At 43.0% G+C, this 27,976-nt stretch overlaps 1 protein-coding gene across 1 annotated transcript; it reads right to left on the bottom strand.

The window, feature by feature from the left end:
• Positions 1 to 10: 10 nt before the first annotated feature.
• On the bottom strand, positions 11 to 22,255 carry LOC143483985 (mesothelin-like protein). The gene is made up of 24 exons (XM_076982390.1): positions 22,211 to 22,255; positions 21,758 to 21,844; positions 21,401 to 21,594; positions 21,189 to 21,283; positions 20,973 to 21,100; positions 20,471 to 20,595; positions 17,292 to 17,409; positions 16,996 to 17,211; positions 14,876 to 15,046; positions 14,587 to 14,724; positions 14,439 to 14,488; positions 14,102 to 14,234; positions 13,787 to 13,869; positions 13,018 to 13,138; positions 12,472 to 12,677; positions 10,107 to 10,197; positions 9,832 to 9,955; positions 7,814 to 7,995; positions 6,354 to 6,509; positions 5,646 to 5,779; positions 1,550 to 1,683; positions 1,281 to 1,375; positions 850 to 1,120; positions 11 to 555 (listed from the first exon to the last, which is right to left on the bottom strand). The coding sequence occupies exons 1-24, from the start codon at positions 22,244 to 22,246 to the stop codon at positions 467 to 469; spliced, it is 3,177 nt and encodes a 1,058-aa protein (XP_076838505.1). The 5' UTR covers positions 22,247 to 22,255; the 3' UTR covers positions 11 to 466.
• Between the last annotated feature and the right edge of the window lie 5,721 nt (positions 22,256 to 27,976).

Raw genomic sequence — 27,976 nt, 5'->3', positions numbered from 1 at the left:
TAATGCTGAATCAAAATGTACATTTTATTGAGGAAGATTAAACACGTGAGAATTGGCATAAGCATTTTAATGTAAAACAATTACAACAATTAGATAACTAACATTTAAATAAATCAGATCCACCCCAGTATTTATCATCAGTATGTCATAGCAGGCCTACTGCGGTGTAACATTAAGAAACTTCATGGTTTCCAGATAATTCAGTGTATAAAGATAATTAGTGCATTTAATAATTGTAAACATCTAAAATAAATATATCTATCTATAACTTTGATAATCTGATATTAAAGTGCAATTAATACTAATAATATGTCAGACATAAGGCTAAATAAGACCTAACCCTAACCTTAAGTTGTGACAGTTTACAGGTTCATGTTAGAAAATTTTAGCATTGGGTTTATATGGTGTTAGATTTTGGTATCAGCAGCATTTATAGTGACTGGTGTGTATTTATAGTGTTTGATGGTTAATGCACTGTGTGCAGAGTAACCATCAGGAGTCCCACAAACAGAGAGAGACGCCACAGTCCTGCTTCACCATGAACTGTTGCACATCCTGGAAAACACAGATCATAAAACTATGTGAACTCTGGGACAAGCAGTTCACTAGTGGTGTCATGCATACAGGGTCTGGGAACTCCACTACCCACAAGTCCACTGACTCCTCTAGCGGCAAAACACTAGTTATTTTGCTCTCTACCATTTTACCATCTCTACCATGTTTAAATTTAAAGTCTGTTATAAATAAAATGTATTATTACTGAAACTGTGGAAAATAGTACACACACAATGAGAAATATTAAACTCACAACAGAAACAATAATGACTTTCTACTTTTTGAAGAACTTACCAGCTGTGGTATTGGCAGTATAGTTAGTGAAGGTGGTGAGAACACTGGTTTTAGTGATAGTAGTTGTAGTGTTCATGCTGATTTTGTTGACAGTAGGAGTGGTGTTTGCAGTGCTGGGGTTTTGTTTCCCAATCAGTCCTATTCTCAGAGTGTCCAGCTGAAACTGGTACTGCTGAAGTCTCCATGATTGGACCACTGTGTTGTTCTCAAACAGCTTCAGAACAGGTAAATTATTCCTAAACAGATCATTCACTGCACTCACATCCAGGGCCTGACACACACACACACAAACACACACACACACACACACACACAAATAAAGACAGCATTTAAGGTATTTAATGGTTATATGGTGTTAAATTTTGGTGTCAGCACCAAATCTTTGAACTTTCACTCTACATTATTATGCAAGTTGTGTTTTTATATCATACCATGACCGCATTTGGGTCCAGGTTAATGAAGGTGGTTATATCCATGCTGATGTTCTTAGCAGCAAGAGTTATTATATCTGACAGAGGAGCTCCACCTACAAACAGACACGCAGACATGCAGGGGTGAATTCATTTTGGATTTGAATATAATCATGAGTTGTGAGAGTATTAATAAGGGAAATATGTTTCTGAGCTGGGGAAAGACTAGGGAAAAGCTCTAGGACTCGGTTCTGTGTGTGTGTGTGTGTGTGTGTGTGTGTGCTTTATACCTAGAAATGGGTTGATGAGTTGGTAGTATTGTTGCACATCTCTGGTTTCGTTAATAAATGCGAGGACAGCGATATTGTACAAAGTGTTTTTCTGAGAAAATGAGCACGAGGACAAATCAGCTGGATTTGCAAACCTGCAGATAAAAAAGACAGAAATCCTGAGACTGCATCTTTAATTTAAACATCTGTGGTGATCCTACATCCAGGGGCGCAGATGGCACTGGGGACGGGGGGGACATGTCCCCTCCAGATTTATATTGACCCCATCTGAAATCTTGCGTCTACAATATATATATATACATATACATATATATACAGGGGCGAACTGGCATACATTGCTACCGGGGATTTCCCCGGTGGGCCGATGGGTTAGTGGGCCGCCGGTGGTTTACCTCGGCCCGTGGAGGAGCTACTGCCGCGCCCTGCGGCCCCGGACCGTAGTCACGCTGCTGTTTAACGGTGTTATTACCTCCCCCGCTCCAGTCAGACTAACCTGCGCGGCCGCGGACTGAGCCTGTAAACACATGAACGAGTTGGACCGGGCCGCGGACTGGGCCAGCTGATGCGGGCTGACTGTATGCAGCGGAGATCAGAAAAAAAACAACTTGTCCCAGAAAATCGGGGCCAGACTACGAAAACATACAGCAGTTTAAATTGTAGATAACATGTTATTTTAAATGTACTGCTGTCGCCTCTGCAACGTCTAAGGCGCCATGTACAAATTACCTCAACACGGTTAACACGGACGCAAGTGGCGGTCTTAAAGGTTCCAGAGCACTGCGCAGTTTTTTTTTTAAAGCTAGTGAAATTCTTAGATTAAAACTAACCACCACAAATAGGTAAGAGGAAGAAATACCCATGTTAGAGTTGTAGGTTGTTCTTTAGGATGCACTTTGCATAAAACAACTTGTTTGGTGGTCTTATGATGGACTATTTAAAAGCCACTATGTGGCTTTGTAATCATATTATTGCTGGAATTAATACCTCACCAGGATTTTGCTCAAGCTTGCTAGATTTTCTAATTAGCAATCCAGGTAAAATTTGTGGAATCAACACAATCCAGGAAGCCTGAGCAATATCCTGGTGAGGACTTTTAATCGCGGCACCTGGAATTGACAGCACTCATATATATCTATTTAGGGCTGTGATTAGAGTTGTGATTAGGGTTGTGATTAGGGTTGTGGTTAGGGTTGTGGCTAGGGTTGTGATTAGGGTTGTGGTCAGTGTTAATCCACTTGCTAATCCACTTGTTTATTGATTTTTGGAAACAAGTAACCACAAAGCTAAGACAGTAAAAATTAACGAAAATTTCTGATTGTACTGTCATGTTGCATTCGAGCTAACATTATCTTGTGTCCAATGCTAAGGGTAACTGAGAAACTCCATGCAGCTAGAGCAACTGGACTATCATCAGTTCTAATTCTGCTTGACTTTTCGGCGGCCTTTGACACAGTCAATCACAAGATTCTCCTGTCCATCCTTTCAGGCCTTGGTATCACTGGCAATGCATGGACGTGGTTTGCATCCCACCTGAAAGGTCGTTCCTACCAAGTAACATGGGGAGGATCAACATCCATGCCATGCAAACTCTCCACCGGTGTTCCACAAGGCTCAGTGCTGGGTCCACTTCTTTTTTCCCTTTATACACGCTCACTGGGTGAAACAATTTCTGCACATGGCTTCTCTTATCACTGTTATGCGGATGACACCCAGCTCTTCTTTTCCTTACCACCTTCTGACACACAGGTTTCAGCTCGAATCTCTGCATGTCTAAAAGACATTGCCTCTTGGATGGCAGCTCACCACCTAAAGCTTAACCCAAGCAAGACGGAGATACTGTACATCCCTGGAAGAGCCAGTCCTCATCATAATCTTTCTATCTCATTCGAGAACACTCCATCCATGGAAGCGCATAGCCTTGGTGTAGTTGTCGACAATCAACTCTCCTTCATGGCCCACATTGCTAACACAACACGATCATTCGTCCTTCACAACATTTGGAAGATTCGGCCATTTCTCTCTAGGGAGGCCACTCAGGTCCTTTTCCAGTCCCTTGTCATCTCAAGACTGGACTACTGCAACTTCCCCCTGGCTGGTCTTCCTATTCATGCCATCAAACCCCTGCAACTGATCCAGAACGCTGCAGCTCGGCTGGTCTTCAACCTTCCTAAGTTCAGCCATGTCACTCCCTTGCTGTGCTCCCTCCACTGGCTTCCGGGAGCTGCCCGCATCAAATATGATACCCTGGTGCTGGCCTACAAAGCAAAGAATGGTCCAGCTCCTCCTTACTTGATGGCCATGGTAAAACCCAGAAGCATACCTAGAGCCCTCCGTGCCTCAAGTATGACTCGTCTTGACCCTCCATCATCCAGGACACATGGGAGACAAGCATCCAGACTTTTCTCTGTCCTGGCTCCAAGGTGGTGGAATGAACTTCCCTTGTGTGTCCGAATATTGGAGTCACTTGCTGTCTTCAAACGCCACCTGAAGACCCACCTCTTTCAAGTGCACTTTACATAATTATGCCTCGTCTACTGTGCTTTATCGTCTCCTCAGGTGTTTGTTACAGGTATTGCTTACTGTCTTTTTCTCAGGTATTGTGCATAATTGGGTTATAGGAATTGCTTACTGTCTTTTTCCTCAGGTGATGTGTATATTCAGGTATAATAATGACTTGGCATAATTGTTAGGTATCATATGACTTTCGTCTAGTGGTTTTTCCAGCTTAGAGTACCTTGTGTTCAGGACTATCTATACCAGGGTTAATCAACTATATTGTTCCGCGGGCCAAATTTGGCAGATAGCTCTGACCAGCGGTCTGGGGGACGGCAAGGGGGGTGGTGAACGTAAATTGTTGAGTGGGGGGGGGGGGGGGGGGGGTGGCGAACATAACACTCGTGACGGTGTATTTTTTTATTCAATAGTGCTGAAATAAATGCTCCGGTTTAAAATTAATTCTCCCGTCAAAATTAAGTAATATTTTTAACAATTTATTCTGGGTCCGGATGGGATGGCATTTGGGTTCGTATCCAGTTAATCAGGAATGAGATTGGGTCCGGACAGGACTGCGTTCGGGTCCGGATCCGGACCGCGGTCCGCCTGTTGGTGACCTCTGATCTATACTACCTTGGAGATTCCAAGCAACTATGTAGCACTTTTGTAAGTCGCTCTGGATAAGAGCGTCTGCTAAATGTCAAAAATGTAAATGTAAATGTAACTGGTTAGTGTTGTTGATATTGCTGAAAATGTCTTTGTGAAGTTGCCAGGCAGTGATAACGGTTTGGTGTCTGTCCTGATGTTCATGTGTGACCGTTCTCTCAGAACTAGATGTACCACATAAGTGGTTAGCTGCTTATTAGCACTTCTCATGACATTTCTGCATAGAACTAGCATGCAATTTATTTTAGTGAAGAAACATTCCTATATATAAGTTTTATTATAAGATTTACTGTGATTTTACTGAGGAGACATTCCTGTAAATGTTACAGGATTTACACATTAATGCCTGTGAAGCGTGAAATTGGAGGCGGGGCATGAACTCAGAGGCGGGGCACAATGCAGAGGGAGGGGAGGGGGAGGGGCCTGGTAGTTGTACTCATTTGAATTTGCATGTTCACGTTCTTCTCAATCTTACTGACTGCAGCTTTATGCAATTTGTGTGGATGAAATTTGAATATGTGTGTGTATGAGTGTGTGTCACGGTGACAGCTCCAGACCCCTCCTTGTGGGCATGTCGCTACGTTGTCTGCGTGTCGTTATGTCCATGTATGTACTTCCGTGGGTGTGGGTTGTCTGTGAGCGTGTTCGTAATCTCACCTGTGCCTTGTCTCGAGATCACGAGGGTATGTGTTAATCACCTATAAAATGTGCATTTGCGCAATGTCTTGTGCTTGTCTTTGTCTAAAGCATTGTGTGTCATTGTGAGTGTCATGTGTGTGAGTGCTTGCGCTATCCGCGCAGCACTTATTTTGTTGAGCTCTATTAAACGTTTTTCGTCACAGTACCCACTCATCGTGCCTGCCTCCTCCCGTTGTTACAGTGTGTGTGTGTGTGTGTGTGTGTGTGTGTGCGTATGAGTGTGTGTGTGTGTACTTACCTCAGGCTGTTGACAGTAATGGTTCTCAGTACACTGGTGCTTAAAGAACAGAGACTGGAGCCGACTGTATTTATTTCACCAGTCCCCAATGTGTTTCCAGGAACACTCAGATAATTCATTATCACTGCAGTACTCTATAACACAGACACACACACACACACACACTAGTCATTTCCTCAGGTCACTAGCTCCATCCAATAGTTGTCCTGTGGTTATTAAATAACTTTATTCTTCATTTTACCTATGTAAATTTAAGTTCATTCATTCATTTAAAAATGACATGTTAAAGTTACATGAATGAACAGGAGCGTAGTAATTAACTGCCTGTTTCTCCTGACATTTGCAGCATATTATTACAGTATGAGACATCTGAAGTGTATGTGGAACGTATTTAACCAAAAATGGCCCTAATGTTCTAGATATTTACTAAAGGAAGAAGTCAGAGATTCAGAATTAGAGCTCTTAAAGTGAAGGACATTTTCCATAATAATGGTGACTGGTTACAAGTGTGGGGACAATATTTACTGCAGTGCACGTGTTCTGATTATCTTTTATATTTATATATTTTCTTAATTAAGTGTGGACAATTTCAGTCCACTTAATAATTTCTCCTCACATCAAATTAATCACAAATTGATCATGTCCACATTTCAAAACCAAAAACCCAATATATTCTACACACATACACTGATGGACGTGATGTGTTACCTGGTTTGAAGTCCAGGCCCCATTAACTGGGTTCATTAAAGATGCCAGTGTGTCTATTGTGGTGATGGTCCAATTGTTGATTTCACTGACTGTGGCCACATGAGATGTGGGACCCAGTTTCAGCAACACACTGTCATTAAGACCTGAGGGGTATGCCTGCAATACACACACACACACACACACACACACACACACACACACACACACACACCCCATTAACTCTTCATATACAATATATAACTCACAGAAGAATTGGGTAAATCTATTAAATTAATTAAGTAAGTGATTAATGAATTAATTAGGTTAATCATAAAATGATGGATTTCACAATGGTGCCTTTTCAATCCCCATAAGACAGCAGACAGTGAGAATTCATCAAAGCTGCACGGAGAGAAAGACAAAATGAACAACACAGTCCATAAACTCAATGGACTGGGGCTCTCTCATGTTGAGATATGGTAATCTTTGTTTCAAGCATTCTACATATAGGTGTCCAAAACCATCCAACTGACATCCATCATACTGGCATGATGAGACAGCATCCTTGATCCTGATTGGTCAGCAGTGGATGAGCAGAAAAACATGCTTGATTTTGATTGGGGTCAGTGGTGGATAAAGAGAGAACGCATCCTGGATCTTGATTCATTGCTCAGGCTAGAGGACTCTTCAGTGGCAAAGTGTATCATAAAAAATGTTAAAATAGGGGGCTGTGTATCACACGTGCCCAGAGTGGTGGGCAGCCCTAACCCGGCGCCCGGGGAGCAGTTGGGGTTAAGTGCCTTGCTCAAGGGCACCTCAGTCATGGCCTCAGGTCTGGGAATCGAACCCACGACCATCCGGTCACAAGACCAGTTCCCTACCACCAGGCCATGACTGCCCCTAAGAGACAGAAAAGTTTGAAAAGGCTCCATGTGAACACACCCATAAGACTCCATGTCAAAGTTTAATTATGTCTCACGGACATGAAAACACTTGTCTGTGTTTTGACAGGAGACTCAATATTACAAGCTAATGCTAATGCAAATGTTAGTTTAGCAAGATGCCTGAAGCACAACAATGTAAATCCAGATTTCGGTCAAAATCAGCACTGTCTATGTTTACATTTAAATGTCTAATTTTACATTTAAATTCACATCAAAAATAAGGAGAAAATGTACAGGTCAAATATGTGTAGCGTTACAACTTTTAGGGAATCCCCTCCCAATTCTCCTGTTTGACTTGTCTCCATAGCAGCAGAAAAAAGTGTTGCTGTGTTTGGTATTAATAACTAAACTCTGCTGTCCAGTAAAAGCACAAACCAAGTAAAACGTTTTCCTGCTTTTCACGGAAAATCAAATATCACGGGAAACACTAGTTCACAGTCTATTACAAGATTTTCACATGTAGTTGTTAGAGATCTATATGTAACCTAACATACAGCATCTCAGTGTTTTCAACATCATGTTCTCAGTAATGCTGACCTGGTTTAATTTGTTAAGAATGATCCTCTCAAAGCTGGGGTCCACAACTTTCTGAGTGATGGCAGCTGGATTGTTCTTCAACACAGTTAAACTGAGACACAAATCAAACTGTGTTGAATCGTAACCAACAGGGAATGATGGATCTGCAATGTTTGCTTCTGTGATTTCACCTGCAGTACATCCTGTGAGACACAGAGAGAAAAGATGAATTACATTCTTCTATACTGGATAAATGATGCTACCAAATGACCTTTACTAAACTGGTAAGGACATTTACATATAGCTGGACACAATATAGCTGTAAAGTTTCAAGGGGGCGGGTGTGATGCAGATGCAGGTTTTAAAGGAATTTATTAACCAAAGTAGAGACAGGACAAAGCACAGGGAGACAACCAAGAACACAGGAATGTGGGGAAACTTGCAAAAGAACTAATAGCTAACTGAACAACTAGGGACAAGATTAACAAGTAAATCAATCAAACACCATGTGACAGAAATTATTGATTAGATCATGTTTAATTATTATTTAGTAGTTGTCCATTCTGACTAAGCAGAAGGACTACAATGAAGTAGTGTGATTCAGTGTAATCATGTTTAGTTCATATTATGCATGTGTGCTATACGTGACCCAGGTCAGGGAGAGTGCTGAGGGTAAGAGCACTCTGTTAACTGGTAGTCACTAGGCTACTAGTCTTGGGTCATTTAGCTTTCTCTGTGTTCAACTGATACATCAGTTGCTTCCGCTAACTCTAGGGAAGTCCATATTAGGAGATACACACATGTGAGACAAAGTAGCCTGCTGGACGCCTATGTTTTGGAACATGCTGTGCTTAAGATAACCTGCTTGTTAGAACTGCTGAATTGTGTTTAAGATTGCATATAAGCAGGGGGACTGCCCCCCTGCCTTCAGAGTTGTCATGCTTGAATGAGACTCTCATGTCTGTGTCTGTCTTGTATCTGTCTTTCTCCTATTTATATATATTTTGTAACGTAGCTCGCACTACGGAGCGAGGAGACGGACACAATCGCTGAGAGGAGCGAGATTTATTAAAGGGAATACCATACTCATCGTCAGAAAGCCAGGCAGGGTCGATCACAGGAGGGCAGTCCGAATAACAAAGGTACACAGGCATACTGAACACGACGGGGAACACAGACAAACTCACGAGCAAGAAGAAAACAGCGAACAGCAAGCACAAACCGACAGCATGAACAAATGGATAGACAAAATCACGGATGACACGACTGGGGAATGACGGGACTTATATACATAGAACCAAACTAGGGACAGGTGATGACAATGACACAGGGGCGTGGTAACAAACGAGGAATCATCAAAATAAACGAGCAGGGCGGGACAAACAGGCAGGGAACACAGACATGAGGGAACCCAGAGTGACAGCTACGAGAGGGGGCGTTGCCCTACGTGACATATTTATATTTTTGTAATAAATTAATCATTTAACCACGTCTGAGTCCTCATCCATTTCCAGAAAATTTCCACGACACACCACATGCTACTAATAAGAAAAAACCCTAAAGAAAACAACCAAAACGACAGACGAATTAAATGGTCATACAAACACATTACTGGATGCACTACTACAACGACAGACAAACAGGACTACAAATGCATTAAACATAACAAACAGGACTGAAGAACCGAATGAACATAAGGTCCTTTAACTCTCATGTATAAATCAGACACTACGTAAACAGGACAGAACAGCTGAACGAACATAAGATTCTTTAACACTCAAAGTAATACCACCTTCAGAATAAAACACGAACACTGCAACGAGACATAGGCACTTCAAACGTGAAATGGGTATGATTGCAAACACAACACGAAACTGAAAGCAACACTAAAAATATACACTGTGAAAAGAAACCACGGAAACGGGGAAACTAGGCGGGACCAGGGAGGAGGGCGGAGCTGGACGTGACAATAGCCTTGTAAACCTGTGTCCCTGTGTGTCAGTGTTCAATTGTGTGTTTCTGTAGTGAGGCACTGATACCTGCAGCACGTTTACTCTTGATATTTGTGTTGCTTGCTGTGAATAATCTCTGTAGTGTTGTTATTGGAATGTTCTGTGTCTTCAGGGTAGGGATGAATGACCTCAGAAATGTCATTTTGTCCATCTTCAAGAATGCAGTCACACACACACACACAATGGATAAATAAATACAGAATGAAATTACATAACACACCCTTCAAATGACCAGAGTCTCCTTAGCTAAACACCTGACAACAAACAAGGAAATAAACAGACAAAAGAACTAAATTACATACAGAACTAAATTTGGCCCAGAATTCCGTGTTCAAGTAGAGGGGCAGGTTGCCTAACTGCTGTAGTGTCTGTAGTTTCCATGTTGAGGGATTTCTGTGGACAGAAGCACAAGGTAAGATCCTATACACTCTACAACTATACATACACACTGAACCTACACACACATTCTACACCTATACACACACTACACCTATGCACACGCTAGAGCTATACACAGTGATGTCAGTAACACGTTACTCTAATCTAACCACTTTTTTCAGTAAAGAGTAATATAACACGTTACTATTTCCAGTCCAGTAATCAGATTAAAGTTACTTATCCAAGTAACTGTGCGCTACTATTTTTATTTTCTTTAGTAAAAATATATATTTGCTTTCTTCTTGGCTGTTATACTTTTGCGTTTGACTGTAACGCTCGACTCCGCACGCAAACCTGTGATAATGGGAGCGCGTTCACGTCATTCTGTGCAGTGTTCTCCGTAACGATATGTGGTAGTGTAAAGAAATACCCCTCAAAAACGGGAAGGAACTTTTACCTAACAAATTTTAATGTTGCTTTGTGTTTCAGGTTTGAAAAGTGCTGGAATTTAGGCTGAGTAAAAAAATATTGATGGTGAAAAATTAAATGCGGGCAGAAATTTAAACTTGGAGTCCCAGAACTGAAGGCCAATTGCATGGTCTTGCCTTGCGCGCGCCCTTTCCATTGTCTCATAATCAGGTTGTAATCTGGTGCACTTTTTTTTCCAAAAGGATGAGATTGTTCTATCTTTAAATCTTCTATCTATCTGGTTCTGTGGGATCCTGTGGACATTTTATTGTGAAAAATGGAATCCTGTGGGCACTGTATTTTGAATAGTTGGATCCTGTGAGCATTTTGAATAGTGGAATCCTGTGCGCATTTTGTTTTATTTTGAGTTGTGGCAACCTGTGGGCATTTTATTGTGAATAGTGGGATCCGGTGGGCACTGTATTTTGAATAGTTGGATCCTGTGAGCACTTACTTTTAAATTGTGGGATCCTATGAGCATTTTTTTGATGTAGAATCCTGTGGGCATTTTTTGAATAGTTTGTAATTAAAATTTCTTTATTCTTATCATAGGACTGAAAATTGTTTGCACTTTATGGTACAGGTTGTGACTGTCCTTGTGCTGTGAGGAAGTATGTTCCTGAGCCCAGCTGATATTTTGCAAGTGTGGATGTGCACTTAAATACACTTTGAAATTGATTAAAACAACTTGTGCTGAATTTGGTTCATGATTCATCCATGCATTAAATAACTGAAAGTAACTAACTAACTTTTACTCAAATTACATTTTAAATGAAGTAATTTTTTACTTTTACTCTAGTAAATTTTGAGATGGTAATTTACTTTTACTCTGAGTAGATTTTAGGCAAAGTAATGATACTTTTACTCAATTACAATTTTTCAGTACTCTTTCCACCTCTGGTCAGGACATATATTATTTAAATGTCAGGAGATACATTGTTACTGGTAAAAATGCACTTCCAATAAAGTGAGTATTGGAAAAACTCATTTTGCTGCTGAATGTAACTACTAACTACTACTAGTAACTAAGTTACTTTTAAATGGAGTAATCGGTAATCAGTAATCGGATTACTATTTCAAGGTAACTAAGCCATCACTGGCTATACACCCTACACCTACACACACACTACACCTACACACACTCTACACCTACACACACCCTACACACTACACCTACACACACTCTACACCTACACACACTCTACACTTACACAAAGGGAAACGCGTCCGAGCTTTATGTCTTTCTTTTAACCTAAAGAAGGATGCACCCATGAGGACGCACCAATGTGTCCATCTCAGCCTCTGATTTGAACACAAAATCGCTGTCACAACAATGAAGCAGACCCAGGCAAGTAGAACAGTTTAAGATGCAGATTATATTTTTTGAGGAGACTTAGAAGTTTTGGAATGGAGTTTTGGACTCAAATTTATACCATACTAGATATAAGTCTAAGATATGACATTTCAGTTTGGTTTGGTAATCTTTCAACACAGTTAAAGAATAACTAGTGTTGTTAAAACTGCTTACTGGAGATAGTCAATATAGTCAATGATCACAGAAATGTTTCCATGAATAAAACTACTTAGAGGTTAAAGATCACATAACATTTAAAACAAAGCTTTGATTTTTGTTTACATCTGACCATCATAAGAACAATCTCCATAAAGTTGAATGTCTCTCTATTGCAATATTTAGTTCATTTATATTTACTTTTATTTTCATATTTATACTTATTATGTCGTTGCTGCTCTATGTGCCCTCAATTGCTCCTCTGGTATGAATAAAGTTTTTTAAATCTTTAATCTAGAATTGAATCTCACCCGTAGGGCGTGTTGCCACTGAAGAGCAGTGTCTGTATACCCGTGACCTGAGAGGCAGTCAGGTCTCCACAGTTCTTCAGCTTCTCTATGATGAGTGGGTCAGATTTCTGGATGTAGGAGAAGTCTACATTGTGCAGGTCTAGTGTGCAGACCATATTACCCAGAATTCCCACCTGAGTCTGACTCAAACTGAAGCCAGAGATACCCTGCATTGATGTAGAACAGGTACAGAACAGGTGTGAACAGGTGTGAACAGACACTGACTGATGGTCCTTGTGTGTATTTTACAGTCATGTGTGATCATGAACAAAGAACACAGCATGTGTGAAGCTAAAATATTACACATTACAAAAAATAAACATTTTAAAATGTGAGTTGTAAAGTGAGTGTGTCTTGATGTTATAAAACCCTTTCTAAACATTTTTGGAATTTCCTGGAACATGGACATTAGGAATTATTACAAATATCTATCATTAAAGTCATTAAAGTGAGGTGTGATGTCATTAAAGTGAGGTGTGATGTCATTAAAGTGATGTGTGTGTTTACCAGGCAGGTTTGTGCATTGTTGAACAGAGTTTTCTGTATGTTGAGGAAGCTGGAAGGAATAGAGAAATCTGCTGCACCCAGAGCGCTGAAATACGACCTGCAGTCCTGCACATTTGAATAACTACAATACACACACACACACACACACACACACACACACACACACACACACACACACACACACACACACACACACATTAGCGATAACACAGATAACATTAATCAAATCCACATCAATAAATTTAAAAAGCAAATAAGAATGATTATTTAAACTAATAAACAAAAAAAAACAAATAAAATTATACACTTCAGAATTTCTGAAATTGATCTGAATGGCTTATATAACCAAATGTATTTGTACTTCATTGCAAATGGTGCGTCTATCAACTGCCAGTTAGCATTTGTCATGTTAAGGACATGTTAGTATGTATTTGAGTGTTATCCTCATTAGTACTGAATGTTAACGAAGTGTGTATGTGTTATCTTCATTAGTACTGAATGTTATGGATGTGTTTCTGTGTTATTCTCATAAGTACTGAATGTTAAGGTTGTGTTTGTGTGTTATCTTTATTATTAATGAATGTTAAGGATGTGTGTTTGGGTGTCATGATTAATACTCCATGTTTTAAGCACATCTTTTAATCAGAAGTGTGTTTGTTCATTTGCATACATCTGTGTGTGTGTGTGTGTGTGTGTGTGTGTGTGTGTGTGTGTGTGTGTGTGTGTGTGTGTGTGTGTGTGTGTGTATGTGTGTGTGTGTGTTACTCACTCGTAATAGAGAAGCATGTCAGGATGGACATCACTGAAGGTGAAAGATTTGTCGCCTTTCACATAGTTGTACATGCAGGTCAACTACAGTACAGAGCACACCGTTAATCACACCATTGTTTCATCAGCCATCCTCTTTCAGATATTCTGATATACCATATATACCATATTTGATGTTGACACATTTTAATTGCACAATCATGAAATCACAGATAATCATAAAAAGTTTCCTTACACTAATGTACATAATAACTGATATGAAATGATATTTCCTTTCAATGTAGATTATTAATTGGTTAAATGTCCGCCTGTATACCTGTGATTCTTGCAGAGGGACCTTGCTCCTGTCTGGTTGTGGTCTACAGGCTTGCACCACCTGTTTGACTTTTAGTACAGGGAGAGCCTGAGCTGAGGTGCAGCTAAACCCCTGGAGTACTGCATCTGACAATCTGCAGAAACACACACACACACACACACACACACAAACTTCAAATCTTTTGCTTTTATAACCACATACAAAAATCATATTACATATTGAAACATTTCTTAGATACATGGAACAATTTATGTGTTTGTGTACATGTTTCATGTTCACACAGGTTATATGTGTGTGTGTGTGTGTATACTGTGCAGCAGTGTGTTATTTAACTCACTCTTTTACATTATTACTGACACTGACCACATCGGGGAAAAGCACAAGAGCCTAGAAAAAACAAAACAACAATGACGCATTTATGTATTAATGTATTTTCCATACACATACATACATTGCATACACATGACCGTTATGTATTCTCTTACCTGTTCCTTATTCCAGTTCTTTGGGTTCACAAATGAAACATTAACAGCATTCAGTGATGCCAGTATCACACGTGGGATGAATGTTGCTAATGCATTTGGAACGTTCACCACCGCCTGAGGCTCGTTTATAGAGACAATCTAGAAGAAAGTGTATTAGCATATCACCTTTTCTAGAATAACAAAATACTTGAAGTTGTTTTTTTTTATTATTTTGTAAAGTGCTTTATGTCCTATATTTATAGCTAAAGGCAGATTATTATGGTGAATGTGTGTGTCTGATCTGAAGTACCTTCCAAACATACGTCTCCTGCAGAATCACTGGTGCTGTCAGAATGTTGTTGATGAATGTTGGATTCTGGGATACAATCTGAAGCTGAGAGGATGGAATACTGGACATGGTTGCTGTGGAAACACCTCCAATGAGCGTGCCCAGAGTCACCAAGGAGGAAGCACTGTTGATCTGTCAAAACACCATCCAATCAGAACACAGATCAACAAAGTCCAAAAGGTCATCCTTCAGAATGATGAAGTTAAGTGCAGACTTGTAGTGCTAATTTCGGGGCAGTGATCTTCACTGAGAACTCAGTGGGGCTGTGGAAGACAATTCTTGAGGCCAACTTCATGCCAATAGCACAAATGACCATCAAGTACATGATTTGCCAATGAGATGCCCTAACCCTGCAACTGTTCTTCATATGTCTGAAACCCCTCAGTGAAATCATCTCCAAGAGTGGCTGTGGAATGAATCATCAGCCATCTCCCCTACATGGATGACAATCAATCTGTTTACCAGAAGTGAACAAGACATTGACTTGATAATCCACTTCACCAGGATATACAGCAATAACAATGGAATGTCATTTGGAATGGATAAATGTGATTGGATGGTTACAAGGAGAGGGAAGGTACTCTGAACTGAGGGGATCATACTACCTGAAGGTAATACATAATAATATTTAAGGGCAGGTATTCCCTGTTATACATATTTCCTTGGAATCCCACAGGCAAATGTGAATTTTGTTGAGGCCACAAGGAAAGCAGCTGTAGTCAAATACCTACAGAGATTGAGGTAAGTCCTGAGATTTCACCTGAATGTGAAGGACACCATCTGGGCTATCAACACTACCAGTCAACATATATCCTGCTAGCATAAAATGTTGGCCAAATGACACTGACATAAACACAAGGAAACCCACCACAATGCACAGAGGGTTCCATCCCAAGTCCAGCACTCAGAGACTGTACAATAAGTGAAAGGAGGGGGTCTGAGGACTATTGAGCATCTGAGCTACTACTCAGAACGAATCCTACCAATGGACTGAAAGAAGGCACTTAGACACTAGTCATAGCAGCCCAAGAACAAACTCTGAACACAACATCAATACAGATTGAGATCTACAACACCAGGCAGGATATATCATATCATATATCATATATGAAACACATAATATATGAAACACCATGTGGGCTGAGCATGTACTGCAAGTCCCAAAGTCAAAGTGTGGCACTCCCTGCTAAACTGGGAGTGTGGCTACAGCAGATACTGGGAACATCAGACATCTCCATCCAGAAGAGTGCAGATCTAGGAACAGCCAAGATTGAAGGATAAAGACTACCCATAGGAGGGCAAGTGGAGGATTCTTTATGGTGTACATTAATACAAAAGAGTTTTGGTTGTGGGTGTTGTTCTAGTATCCCCAACACCAGAAAATAAGTGATCAGATACTGTTGTGTGTACATGTCATTGACTAAATATGCGCTACAACGCGCTCAACTTTTGTTCAGAATCAGATTCTTATCTCTGGTAACGACGTGGCTTTCCTCTCACTCAGTCCCGCAGCTCCACGGTGGTTTAAACAGATCATCCAATCATCATGCAGAAGCAAAGCGTCCGGCCAGCCAAGTCCCGCCCACTGCCCCATAGAACCCCAGAGACGCTGAGCGTCTGTTGGGCGGGACTAAATTCATTGGACAAATGCGAGTCATTGGATAAATGCTGGGCTTTGTCCCGCCTATTGGACACTCAGCGTCTCTGGGGATCTATCGCTTCTTTGGTGCTGCCATGTTTAGTAATTTGGGGGAATTTTTTTCTGTAATTGTAATTTCTGTAATTGTAATTGTAATTGTCCTTTTTTGGTGGAGCAACTGCCTTGATCAACAGTAACTCTGGTGTTAAAACTAAGAAAACTAATTCACTCAAGCAAAAGTGCGGGCCATATTATATTCTGTTTATTAAATGTCTTGCAGGCCAATTTAAAATGGACCGTAGGCCGTAGTTTGGACACAACCCCTGGTCAATGCCAGTCTGAATGTTTGGCCCCCACACATGTTCAACTCACTAAATCTGGCCCTCACTGCAAAACGTTTGGACACCCCTGGTGTAGATTGTCTCACGTAGTGTACACTTACCTGAAACCCTGCAGTAGTAACCCTCAGGATGATGTCGTTGACCTGGCCTTGATTCCAGCCTGTGACTGTACTGAGAGTGGATATAGAACTGTTAATGACGTTTAGGTTTGCGGCCAGTATTTGACCCTCGGTCAGGCCGATGTTCTGTGTGCCAAGTGACTGGATAGTGTCTGTGGTTAACGTGGAGTTAAAATTCGCTACCAGCGCTGCTGTGACCTGTGAAGAGAGAATTGTGGGTAATTATCAAGACTGATCACTTGAATCAAATGGTAGTGAGAGGTTGCATGTTTGATTACCTCTAAACTAATTGTAGTGCAGCTGTTGTTGAGGATTTTCAGGATGGTTTTACTTTCTGATTCTGGAAGATTCACAAATGCAGAAGCAGGTGTCGCACACAGGAGATTGGCTGGCAAGCTGCAGACACACACCCCACACAGAGCCACACAGCCATGCAAACACCCATGCAGAGATAAGACAGATGCACATATAGAACAGTTTTCTCTTTTTCTTTTAACATCTGAAGCAGGACACCTACAGGGCTCCAGTAGAGGGACTGTAACAGGGAGGTGACATGGGAGAACTTTGGGTTCCTGATAATAAGTATGACATGCAGCTGCATTCTGGATGTGTTGTGCAGGTCTAATGACACAGTGGGGAAAGTCCACTAGGACCAAACTGCAGTCATCCAGTCTCAAGATGACAAGGCACTGAATAAACACCAACATGCTCACTGCCAACATATACAACATTGACTTTCTGCACAAACTGCAACATATACAATTAAAATTCATGAAGGCATTTGTGAAACATTCTGGTAAGCAGCTTGGTTCAATCAAATTTACTTTTGTCAATGCAAATATGTTACATTATGTCATTCTCTGTAAACTATAATCACACTTTTGATTTGCTGACAAAAAGTATTGACATTTCTATTATGTAGAAATTAATTTTTCTATTTAAATTATAACCAAGGCTTAAATCCTTTTAATTACCTAGGCTTAATTACCTAGCTAGGTAGTTACTTTTAAAGAGCTAATTCTATTAACTATTCTACTAATTACTAATTCAGTCCCATTCTATGAGATACTGTAATGAGATACTGTACAACACATTTTATAGTTAAAAACCTACAGTGTTATTCCTTTTGTCTCTTACCAGGTCATGTTTAGTCTATTTTGTGGAAGCGTTTTGAGACATATTTATCATTTAACTGACCTGTGATAAAATCTCTTACTCTTCAATTGGCAGTCGCTGCTTAAATCACTGGTTAGCTTAATGTTCTTCAAATGTAGCTAGCTGGGTATCTAGACAGAAACTAAAGCTTAAAAACCCTGATTTAAAAAATCCCATTTAACACTCTTTAGCTATATTTAAAGAACTTTACTACTTAAGTTCCATTCAACGTAATGAGATATTGTATAACACAACTCTTGTTTCTAGCAAAAAAACTAGTCCCTGCTTAAAATAATTACAGAAACACTTTAGTTGTGTTTTGGCCCACTGCCGTTGTGTTGTTACTGGATTTCAGCGTTTCTGAGTTTGCAGCGCGTTTCCGATATGTAGTGTATGTGTTGTGATTTTGAAGAATTTGCTTTGTCTAGTTGCAGTGCGTTTTCCTTTTTCAGCACGATGGGTTTTCTCAGCCACCGTAGATGTGGGCTTTACTGATCATAAGCTTATTGAATGTCAATTCAGTTTGTCAGCTTCTAAAAGTCTTTATTTCCATAAGCTTCGCCCCACTGCCTCCCCTCTCCACACCGCATTTCATTTTCTCACGTTATAACTATTGTTTCCAACACATTCAGTTGTTTTGCTCCTCTTAAGACATATCCCTGCTACACATGCTTCACCATGGTTTACTCAGGTTTATGAAGGCTGAAGTTAGGTGTCTTGACCATCTTCATGAAATGACTGGACTTTCTGTTCATCCTCTTTAATGAGCAGGTCAAGTTTAAAAACTGGCCGATCTTCCCACTACTCCAGCATCATTAGTGATAGCAGACTCAGGCCTGTAAGCCTTCAGCCTTGTTCAGTACCATAGCTATGCTGCTCCAACCAGGATCCCTCAGTGTCTCTCTCCTTTTCTTTAGTTGATCCTTCTGCTGTGACTGATATCCTTACTAAATCCTCTTCTTCGTCCTGCTTACTGGACCTGCTGCCTCTCATTTCTGCTCCAATTTCACAACTGATAAATCTGTTTTTCTTCTGGCACTGTTTACTCTCCTCTAAATCCTGTTGCTGTCACACCTAGTCTGGAGAACCCCGGACCCTTCTGTGTTATCTAACTTTAGACCCATCTCAGATCTCTTCACCACTGCTATACTGTCTCCTCTTCATCACTTCACCACTGTTCTACCTTCTCCTCTTCATCACTTCACCACTGCTCTACCTTCTCCTCTTCATCACTTCACCACTGCTCTACCATCTCCTCTTCATCACTTTACCACTGCTCTACCTTCTCCTCTTCATCACTTCACCACTGTTCTACCTTCTCCTCTTCATCACTTCACCACTGTTCTACCTTCTCCTCTTCATCACTTCACCACTGTTCTACCTTCTCCTCTTCATCACTTCACCACTGCTCTACCATCTCCTCTTCATCACTTCACCACTGCTCTACCATCTCCTCTTCATCACTTCACCACTGTTCTACCTTCTCCTCTTCATCACTTCACCACTGTTCTACCTTCTCCTCTTCATCACTTCACCACTGCTCTACCTTCTCCTCTTCATCACTTCACCACTGCTCTACCTTCTCCTCTTCATCACTTCACCTCCTCTTCATCACTTCACCACTGTTCTACCTTCTCCTCTTCATCACTTCACCACTGCTCTACCTTCTCCTCTTCATCACTTCACCACTGTTCTACCTTCTTCTCTTCATCACTTCACCACTGCTCTACCTTCTCCTCTTCATCACTTCACAACTGTTCTACTGTCTCCTCTTCATCACTTCACCACTGCTCTACCTTCTCCTCTTCATCACTTCACCACTGCTCTACCTTCTCCTCTTCATCACTTCACCACTGTTCTACCTTCTCCTCTTCATCACTTCACAACTGTTCTACTGTCTCCTCTTCATCACTTCACCACTGCTCTACCTTCTCCTCTTCATCACTTCACCACTGCTCTACCTTCTCCTCTTCATCACTTCACCACTGTTCTACCATCTCCTCTTCATCACTTCACCACTGCTCTACTTTGAAATCTCAACTCCAATCTTTCTTTTTTGTTTCCTTAGTCTTTTTTATGTAAATCATCCTTGAGTTTGTGAAATACTCTATATAAATATAGCATATTAATATTATTTATAAATATTATAAACACATTAAACATTCTAAACATTACTGTTATTACTGCTAATGTGTGTAGTGTATAACCTGAGGGAGCTGAAGATTCTGGGTGTATAACTGTGTTGTAGTGTATAATATATCATTTATGTTGTATGAAGTGCACAATGTGTGTAGTGTATAACCTGAGAGGGTCAAATTCAGGATTCTGTGCAAATAGCCGTGCCATGTAATGTGCAGTAACGTTGGCTGCAATTCCTGGAGTGCTAAACAACCGAAGATTGTCTAGATTCACTGCAAACACACTGATCTACAAAACACAAACACATGCATTTAGCTATGAGAACAATGTCCATCCATTCATGCATCCATCCATTTACATTAGCCCAAGCAAAGAGGCCCAGTTCAGCATGCTTCAAACCCCTCACCAGGGAGGTGCCCAGGTGGGGGGGGCATCTGGACCACATGCCAGAAACACCTCAACTGGCTCCTCTACATGGTGGAGCAATGGCTCTCTCTTGGATGAGGAAACATCTCACCCTATTTCTAAGGTAGATCAATGTGTGTTTATTAATTAATCAAAGTAATTAAGACATTTCTTGTTGCTTATGAAGATTTGCCTTTGCTTACAACTTTTTCATCTACACTGGTTGTCAGACACAAACATTTATAGGGATTCTATGTCACCTGGTTGTCTGACACAAATGTCTGGAGGTCACTAAGAGACATGAAGGTGATGAAAGGTCCGATGTTGGTGAACCAGGCGGTGGAGTTCAGGTTGGGATCTGAGGAGTTATAACAGCGAGGAGTGCCACCTACAACACACACACACACAATATTAGTACTGTTTCTAAAACATGAACATAAAACAATAAACAGAAAGTGAATTGTAACCATTCTTACTGCTGTTGGTCAGATAAGCCTTTATAGACTTGTACACATCAGCTGAGGTGAAATCAGTGTTGGAGAAATTATAGTTGTTCCCCAGGACTGACACTCTATACACACACAAAGACACACACACACATGTGTGTAAAAGTTGATGAGACGATTAGAGTCTAGGTCTAGTGGTGGTTCAATAGATTAAGCAGTTTATGCTATATCAAATAACGTACAGTTTCCTGTATGACAGACAGGAGGCGCTGTTGAGTTGAGCAGGTCTGATCAGCTGATAGCTGAGGTAGGGCAGGTAGTGAGCCAGATAGACATTAAACCACTGATTTACATCAACCTGAGATGATACACTGAGAGCAAAAGGCCACACACATGCCAGTATCTGTCTGGCCAGAACTGGAGACTGAGCTGGGTGCTGCAGAGAGAGAGAGATTGAAAGAGAGAAAGTTAGGAAGAGAAAGAAAAAAATGTAAAGTCTGAAAATTTTAACATGGATTACTGCACTAAACAATGATGAGATGAAAATCAGGAATGAGGAACAAGCTTAAGACACATGGATTAGAAAGTTAGACACAGACCATCTGCAGGTACTGGATGGCTTGGCTGTAGTTTCTGAGGAGTGTGCACAGGTCTGACCCATTCTTAATGGTGTTGGAACTTGACAGCTACAAATACAAGAGATGGTTGCTGTGATGTCAGAAGTAACATTTGTGGGGGGAAAAGTTGCTGACAGAAAATGTTGGGAATGAGTATATTGGAGAAAGAAGAAGAATGTGTTGATATTGGTATTTGTAGATAAACTAGCAATGGTGCTTGTCATTGTTTTTTTCCAGAAGATGTAGAAATATTTGTTTTTTCTTTTTACTAACATATGTACAGAGTCTGGCTGTTTTATGTATTGTGGATGTGGATTTCCCATTTATCTGTCTTAACAGAAGCTCTGGTTGTGGTAGGAAAGGTAGTAGAAAGTTAAGTGGTGCTAATGGTAGAAATTGTCAAAAGTAGTATTTGTGTGTGGTGGTGGTACTAACCATAGATGTAGAACTGATGGCACGGGTGCTTGTCATTGCTTTGATGGTCTCAGTGGATGTAGCAATAGAGGTTGTTGATGTGGTGGCCATAGTGGTAGGAGTAGTGCTGGTTGTGGTAGTAGCAGTAGACATTGTGGATGGGGTGGTGGTAGTGGTAGGAGTAGTGCTGGGAGTGTAAGTAGCAGTAGAGGTTGTTGATGGGGTGGTGGTAGTGGTAGGAGTAGTGCTGGTAGTGGTAGTAGCAGTAGACATTGTAGATGGGGTGGTGGTAGTGGTAGGAGTAGTGCTGGGAGTGTAAGTAGCAGTAGAGGTTGTTGATGGGGTGGTGGTAGTGGTAGGAGTAGTGCTGGGAGTGGTAGTAGCAATAGGGGTTGTTGATGGGGTGGTGGTAGTGGTTGGAGTTGTGCTGGGAGTGGTAGTAGCAGTAGAGGTTGTTGATGTGGTGGTGGTAGTGGTAGGAGTAGTGCTGGGAGTGGTAGTAGCACTAGAGTTTGTTGAAGGGGTGGTAGTCGTAGGAGTAGTGCTGGGAGTGGTAGTAGCAGTAGGGGTTGTTGATGGGGTGGTGGTAGTGATAGTAGTGCTGGGAGTGGTAGTAGCAGTAGGGGTTGTTGATGGGGTGGTGGTAGTGGTAGGAGTAGTGCTTGGAGTGGTAGTAGCAGTAGAGGTTGTAGATGGGGTGGTGGTAGTGGTAGGAGTAGTGCTGGGAGTGGTAGTAGCAGTAGGTGTTGTTGATGGGGTGGTAGTAGTGGTAAGAGTTGTGCTTGGAGTGGTAGTAGCACTAGAGGTTGTTGATGGGGTGGTGGTAGTGGTAGGAGTAGTGCTGGTAGTGGTGGTAGCAGTAGACAATGTAAAAGGTGTTTTGATTTTGCTGGGGATGGTAGTAGCAGGAGAGGTTGTTGATGGGGTGGTGGTAGTGGTAGGAGTAGAGCTTGGAGTGGTAGTAGCAATAGTGGTTGTTGATGGGGTGGTAGTAGTGGTAGGAGTAGTGCTGGGAGTGGTAGTAGCAGTAATGGTTGTTGATGGGGTGGTGGTAGTGGTAGGAGCTGTGCTGGGAGTGGTAGTAGCAGTAGAGGATGTTGATGGGGTGGTGGTAGTGGTAGGAGTAGTGCTGGGAGTGGTAGTAGCAGTAGGGGTTGTTGATGGAGTGGTGGTAGTGGTAGGAGTAGTGCTGGGAGTGGTAGTGGCAGTAGGGGTTGATGAAGGGGTGGTAGGCGTAGGAGTAGTGCTGGGAGTGGTAGTAGCAGTAGGGGTTGTTGATGAGGTGGTGGTAGTGGTAGGAGAAGTGCTGGGAGTGGTAGTATCAGTAGGGGTTGTTGATGGGGTGGTGGTGGTGGTAGGAGTAGTGCTGGGAGTGGTAGTAGCAGTAGAGGTTGTTGATGGGGTGGTAGGAGTAGTGCTAGGAGTGGTAGTAGCAGTAGAAGTTGTTGATGGGGTGGTGGTAGTGTTAGGAGTAGTGCTAGGAGTGGTAGTAGCACTAGAGGTTGTTGATGGGGTGGTGGTAGTGGTAGGAGTAGTGCTGGGAGTGGTAGTAGCAGTAGGTGTTGTTGATGGGGTGGTGATAGTGGTTGGAGTTGTGCTGGGAGTGGTAGTAGCAGTAGAGGTTGTTGATGGGGTGGTGGTAGTGGTAGGAGTAGTGCTAGGAGTGGTAGTAGCACTAGAGGTTGTAGATGGGGGGGTGGTAGTGGTTGGAGTAGTGCTGGGAGTGGTAGTAGCAGTAATGGTTGTTGATTGGGTTGTGATAGTGGATGTTGGAGTTGTGCTGGGAGTGGTAGTAACAGTAGAAGTTGTTGATGGGGTGGTGGTAGTGGTAGGAGTTGTGCTGGGAGTGGTAGTAGCAGTAGAGGTTGTTGATGGGGTGGTGGTAGTGGTAGGAGTAGTGCTGGTAGTGGTGGTAGCAGTAGACGATGTAAAAGGTGTTTTGATTTTGCTGGGGATGGTAGTAGCAGGAGAGGTTGTTGATGGGGTAGTGGTAGGGGTAGAAGTAGTGCTTGGAGTGGTAGTAGCAGTAGAGGTTGTTGCTGGGGTGGTACTGGTAGGAGTAGTGCTGGGAGTGGTAGTAGCAGTAGAGGTTGTTGATGTGGTGGTGGTAGTGGTAGGAGTAGTGCTGGGAGTGGTAGTAGCACTAGAGGTTGTTGAAGGGGTGGTAGTCGTAGGAGTAGTGCTGGGAGTGGTAGTAGCAGTAGGGGTTGTTGATGGGGTGGTGGTAGTGATAGTAGTGCTGGGAGTGGTAGTAGCAGTAGGGGTTGTTGATGGGGTGGTGGTAGTGGTAGGAGTAGTGCTTGGAGTGGTAGTAGCAGTAGAGGTTGTTGATGGGGTGGTAGTAGTGGTAGGAGTAGTTCTGGGAGTGGTAGTAGCAGTAGGGGTTGTTGGTGGAGTGGTAGTAGTGGTAGGAGTAGTGCTGGGAGTGGTAGTAGAAGTAGGGGTTGTTGATGGGGTGGTGGTGGTGGTTGGAGTTGTGCTGGAAGTGGTAGTAGCAGTAGGGGTTGTTGATGAGGTGGTGTAAGTGGTAGGAGTAGTGCTTGGAGTGGTAGTAGCAGTAGAGGTTGTTGATGGGGTGGTGGTAGTGGTAGGAGTAGTGCTTGGAGTGGTAGTAGCAGTAGAAGTTGTTGATGGGGTGGTAGTAGTGGTAGGAGTAGTGCTGGGAGTGGTAGTAGCAGGAGGGGTTGTTGATGAGGTGGTAGTAGTGGTAGGAGTAGTGCTGGGAGTGGTAGTAGCAGGAGGGGTTGTTGACGGGGTGGTAGTAGTGGTAGGAGTAGTGCTGGGAGTGGTAGTAGCAGTGGGGGTTGTTGATGGGGTGGTGGTGGTGGTTGGAGTTGTGCTGGAAGTGGTAGTAGCAGTAGGGGTTGTTGATGGGGTGGTGGTAGTGGTAGGAGTAGTGATGGAAGTGGTAGTAGCAGTAGAGGTTGTTGCTGGGGTGGTACTGGTAGGAGTAGTGCTGGGAGTGGTAGTAGCAGTAGGGGTTGTTGATGAGGTGGTTGTGGTAGGAGTAGAGATTGTAGTAGTAGTAACAGGAGAGGTTGTTGATGTGGTGGTGGTAGTGGTAGGAGTAGTGCTGGGAGTGGTAGTAGCACTAGAGGTTGTTGAAGGGGTGGTAGTCGTAGGAGTAGTGCTGGGAGTGGTAGTAGCAGTAGGGGTTGTTGATGGGGTGGTGGTAGTGATAGTAGTGCTGGGAGTGGTAGTAGCAGTAGGGGTTGTTGATGGGGTGGTGGTAGTGGTAGGACTAGTGCTTGGAGTGGTAGTAGCAGTAGAGGTTGTTGATGGGGTGGTGGTAGTGGTAGGAGTAGTGCTAGTAGTGGTAGTAGCAGTAGGGGTTGTTGATGGGGTGGTGGTAGTGGTAGGAGTAGTGCTTGGAGTGGTAGTAGCAGTAGAAGTTGTTGATGGGGTGGTGGTAGTGGTAGGAGTAGTGCTAGGAGCGGTAGTAGCAGTAGGGGTTGTTGATGGGGTGGTGGTTGTGGTTGGAGTTGTGCTGGGAGTGGTAGTAGCAGTAGGGGTTGTTGTTGGGGTGGTGGTTGTGGTTGGAGTTGTGCTGGGAGTGGTAGTAGCAGTAGGGGTTGTTGTTGGGGTGGTGGTTGTGGTAGGAGTAGTGCTTGGAGTGGTAGTAGCAATAGGGGTTGTTGATGGGGTGGTGGTAGTGGTAGGAGTAGTGCTGGGAGTGGTAGTAGCAGGAGGGGTTGTTGACGGGGTGGTAGTAGTGGTAGGAGTAGTGCTGGGAGTGGTAGTAGTAGTAGGGGTTGTTGATGGGGTGGTGGTGGTGGTTGGAGTTGTGCTGGAAGTGGTAGTAGCAGTAGGGGATGTTGATGGGGTGGTGGTAGTGATAGTAGTGCTGGGAGTGGTAGTAGCAGTAGGGGTTGTTGATGGGGTGGTGGTAGTGATAGTAGTGCTGGGAGTGGTAGTAGCAGTAGGGGTTGTTGATGGGGTGGTGGTAGTGATAGTAGTGCTGGGAGTGGTAGTAGCAGTAGGGGTTGTTGATGGGGTGGTGGTAGTGATAGTAGTGCTGGGAGTGGTAGTAGCAGTAGGGGTTGTTGATGGGGTGGTGGTAGTGATAGTAGTGCTGGGAGTGGTAGTAGCAGTAGGGGTTGTTGATGGGGTGGTGGTAGTGATAGTAGTGCTTGGAGTGGTAGTAGCAGTAGGGGTTGTTGATGGGGTGGTGGTAGTGATAGTAGTGCTGGGAGTGGTAGTAGCAATAGGGGTTGTTGATGGGGTGGTAGTAGTGGTAGGAGTAGTGCTGGGAGTGGTAGTAGCAGTAGGGGTTGTTGATGGGGTGGTGGTGGTGGTTGGAGTTGTGCTGGAAGTGGTAGTAGCAGTAGGGGTTGTTGATGGGGTGGTGGTAGTTTTAGGAGTTGTGCTGGGAGTGGTAGTAGCAGTAGGGGTTGTTGATGGGGTGGTGGTAGTGATAGTAGTGCTGGGAGTGGTAGTAGCAGTAGGGGTTGTTGATGGGGTGGTGGTAGTGGTAGGAATAGTGCTAGGAGTGGTAGTAGCAGTAGGGGTTGTTGTTGGGGTGGTGGTTGTGGTAGGAGTAGTGCTGGGAGTGGTAGTAGCAGTAGGGGTTGTTGATGGGGTGGTGGTGGTGGTTGGAGTTGTGCTGGAAGTGGTAGTGGCAGTAGAGGTTGTTGATGGGGTGGTGGTAGTGGTAGGAGTAGTGCTGGGAGTGGTAGTAGCAGTGGGGGTTGTTGATGGGGTGGTGGTAGTGGTAGGAGTTGTGCTGGGAGTGGTAGAAGCAGTAGAGGTTGTTGATGGGGTGGTGGTAGTGGTAGGAGTAGTGCTGATAGTGGTGGTAGCAGTAGACGATGTAAAAGGTGTTTTGATTTTGCCGGGGATGGTAGTAGCAGTAGTGGTTGTTGATGGGGTGGTGGTAGTGGTAGGAGTAGTGCTTGGGGTGGTAGTAGCAGTAGGGGTTGTTGATGGGGTGGTGGTAGTGGTAGGAGTAGTGCTTGGAGTGGTAGTAGCAGTAGAGGTTGTTGATGGGGTGGTGGTACTGGTAGGAGTAGTGCTGGGAGTGGTAGTAGCAGTAGGTGTTGTTGATGGGGTGGTGGTAGTGGTCGGAGTAGTGCTTGGAGTGGTAGTAGCAATAGGGGTTGTTGATGGGGTGGTGGTAGTGGTAGGAGTAGTGCTGGGAGTGGTAGTAGCAGTAGAGGTTGTTGATGGGGTGGTGGTAGTGGTAGGAGTAGTGCTGGGAGTGGTAGTAGCAGTAGGGGTTGTTGATGGGGTAATGGTAGTGGTAGGAGTAGTGCTGGGAGTGGTAGTAGCAGTAGAGGTTGTTGATGTGGTGGTGGTAGTGGTAGGAGTAGTGCTGGGAGTGGTAGTAGCACTAGAGGTTGTTGAAGGGGTGGTAGTCGTAGGAGTAGTGCTGGGAGTGGTAGTAGCAGTAGGGGTTGTTGATGGGGTGGTGGTAGTGATAGTAGTGCTGGGAGTGGTAGTAGCAGTGGGGGTTGTTGATGGGGTGGTGGTGGTGGTTGGAGTTGTGCTGGAAGTGGTAGTAGCAGTAGGGGTTGTTGATGGGGTGGTGGTAGTGGTAGGAGTAGTGATGGAAGTGGTAGTAGCAGTAGAGGTTGTTGCTGGGGTGGTACTGGTAGGAGTAGTGCTGGGAGTGGTAGTAGCAGTAGGGGTTGTTGATGAGGTGGTTGTGGTAGGAGTAGAGATTGTAGTAGTAGTAACAGGAGAGGTTGTTGATGTGGTGGTGGTAGTGGTAGGAGTAGTGCTGGGAGTGGTAGTAGCACTAGAGGTTGTTGAAGGGGTGGTAGTCGTAGGAGTAGTGCTGGGAGTGGT

The sequence above is a fragment of the Brachyhypopomus gauderio genome, chromosome 20 (genome assembly GCF_052324685.1).
Source record: "Brachyhypopomus gauderio isolate BG-103 chromosome 20, BGAUD_0.2, whole genome shotgun sequence".
In the NCBI taxonomy this organism is placed as follows: Eukaryota; Metazoa; Chordata; class Actinopteri; order Gymnotiformes; family Hypopomidae; genus Brachyhypopomus; species Brachyhypopomus gauderio.
Note: the sequence above shows the minus strand (reverse complement) of the source record. Positions and strands in the feature narration are given on the sequence as shown.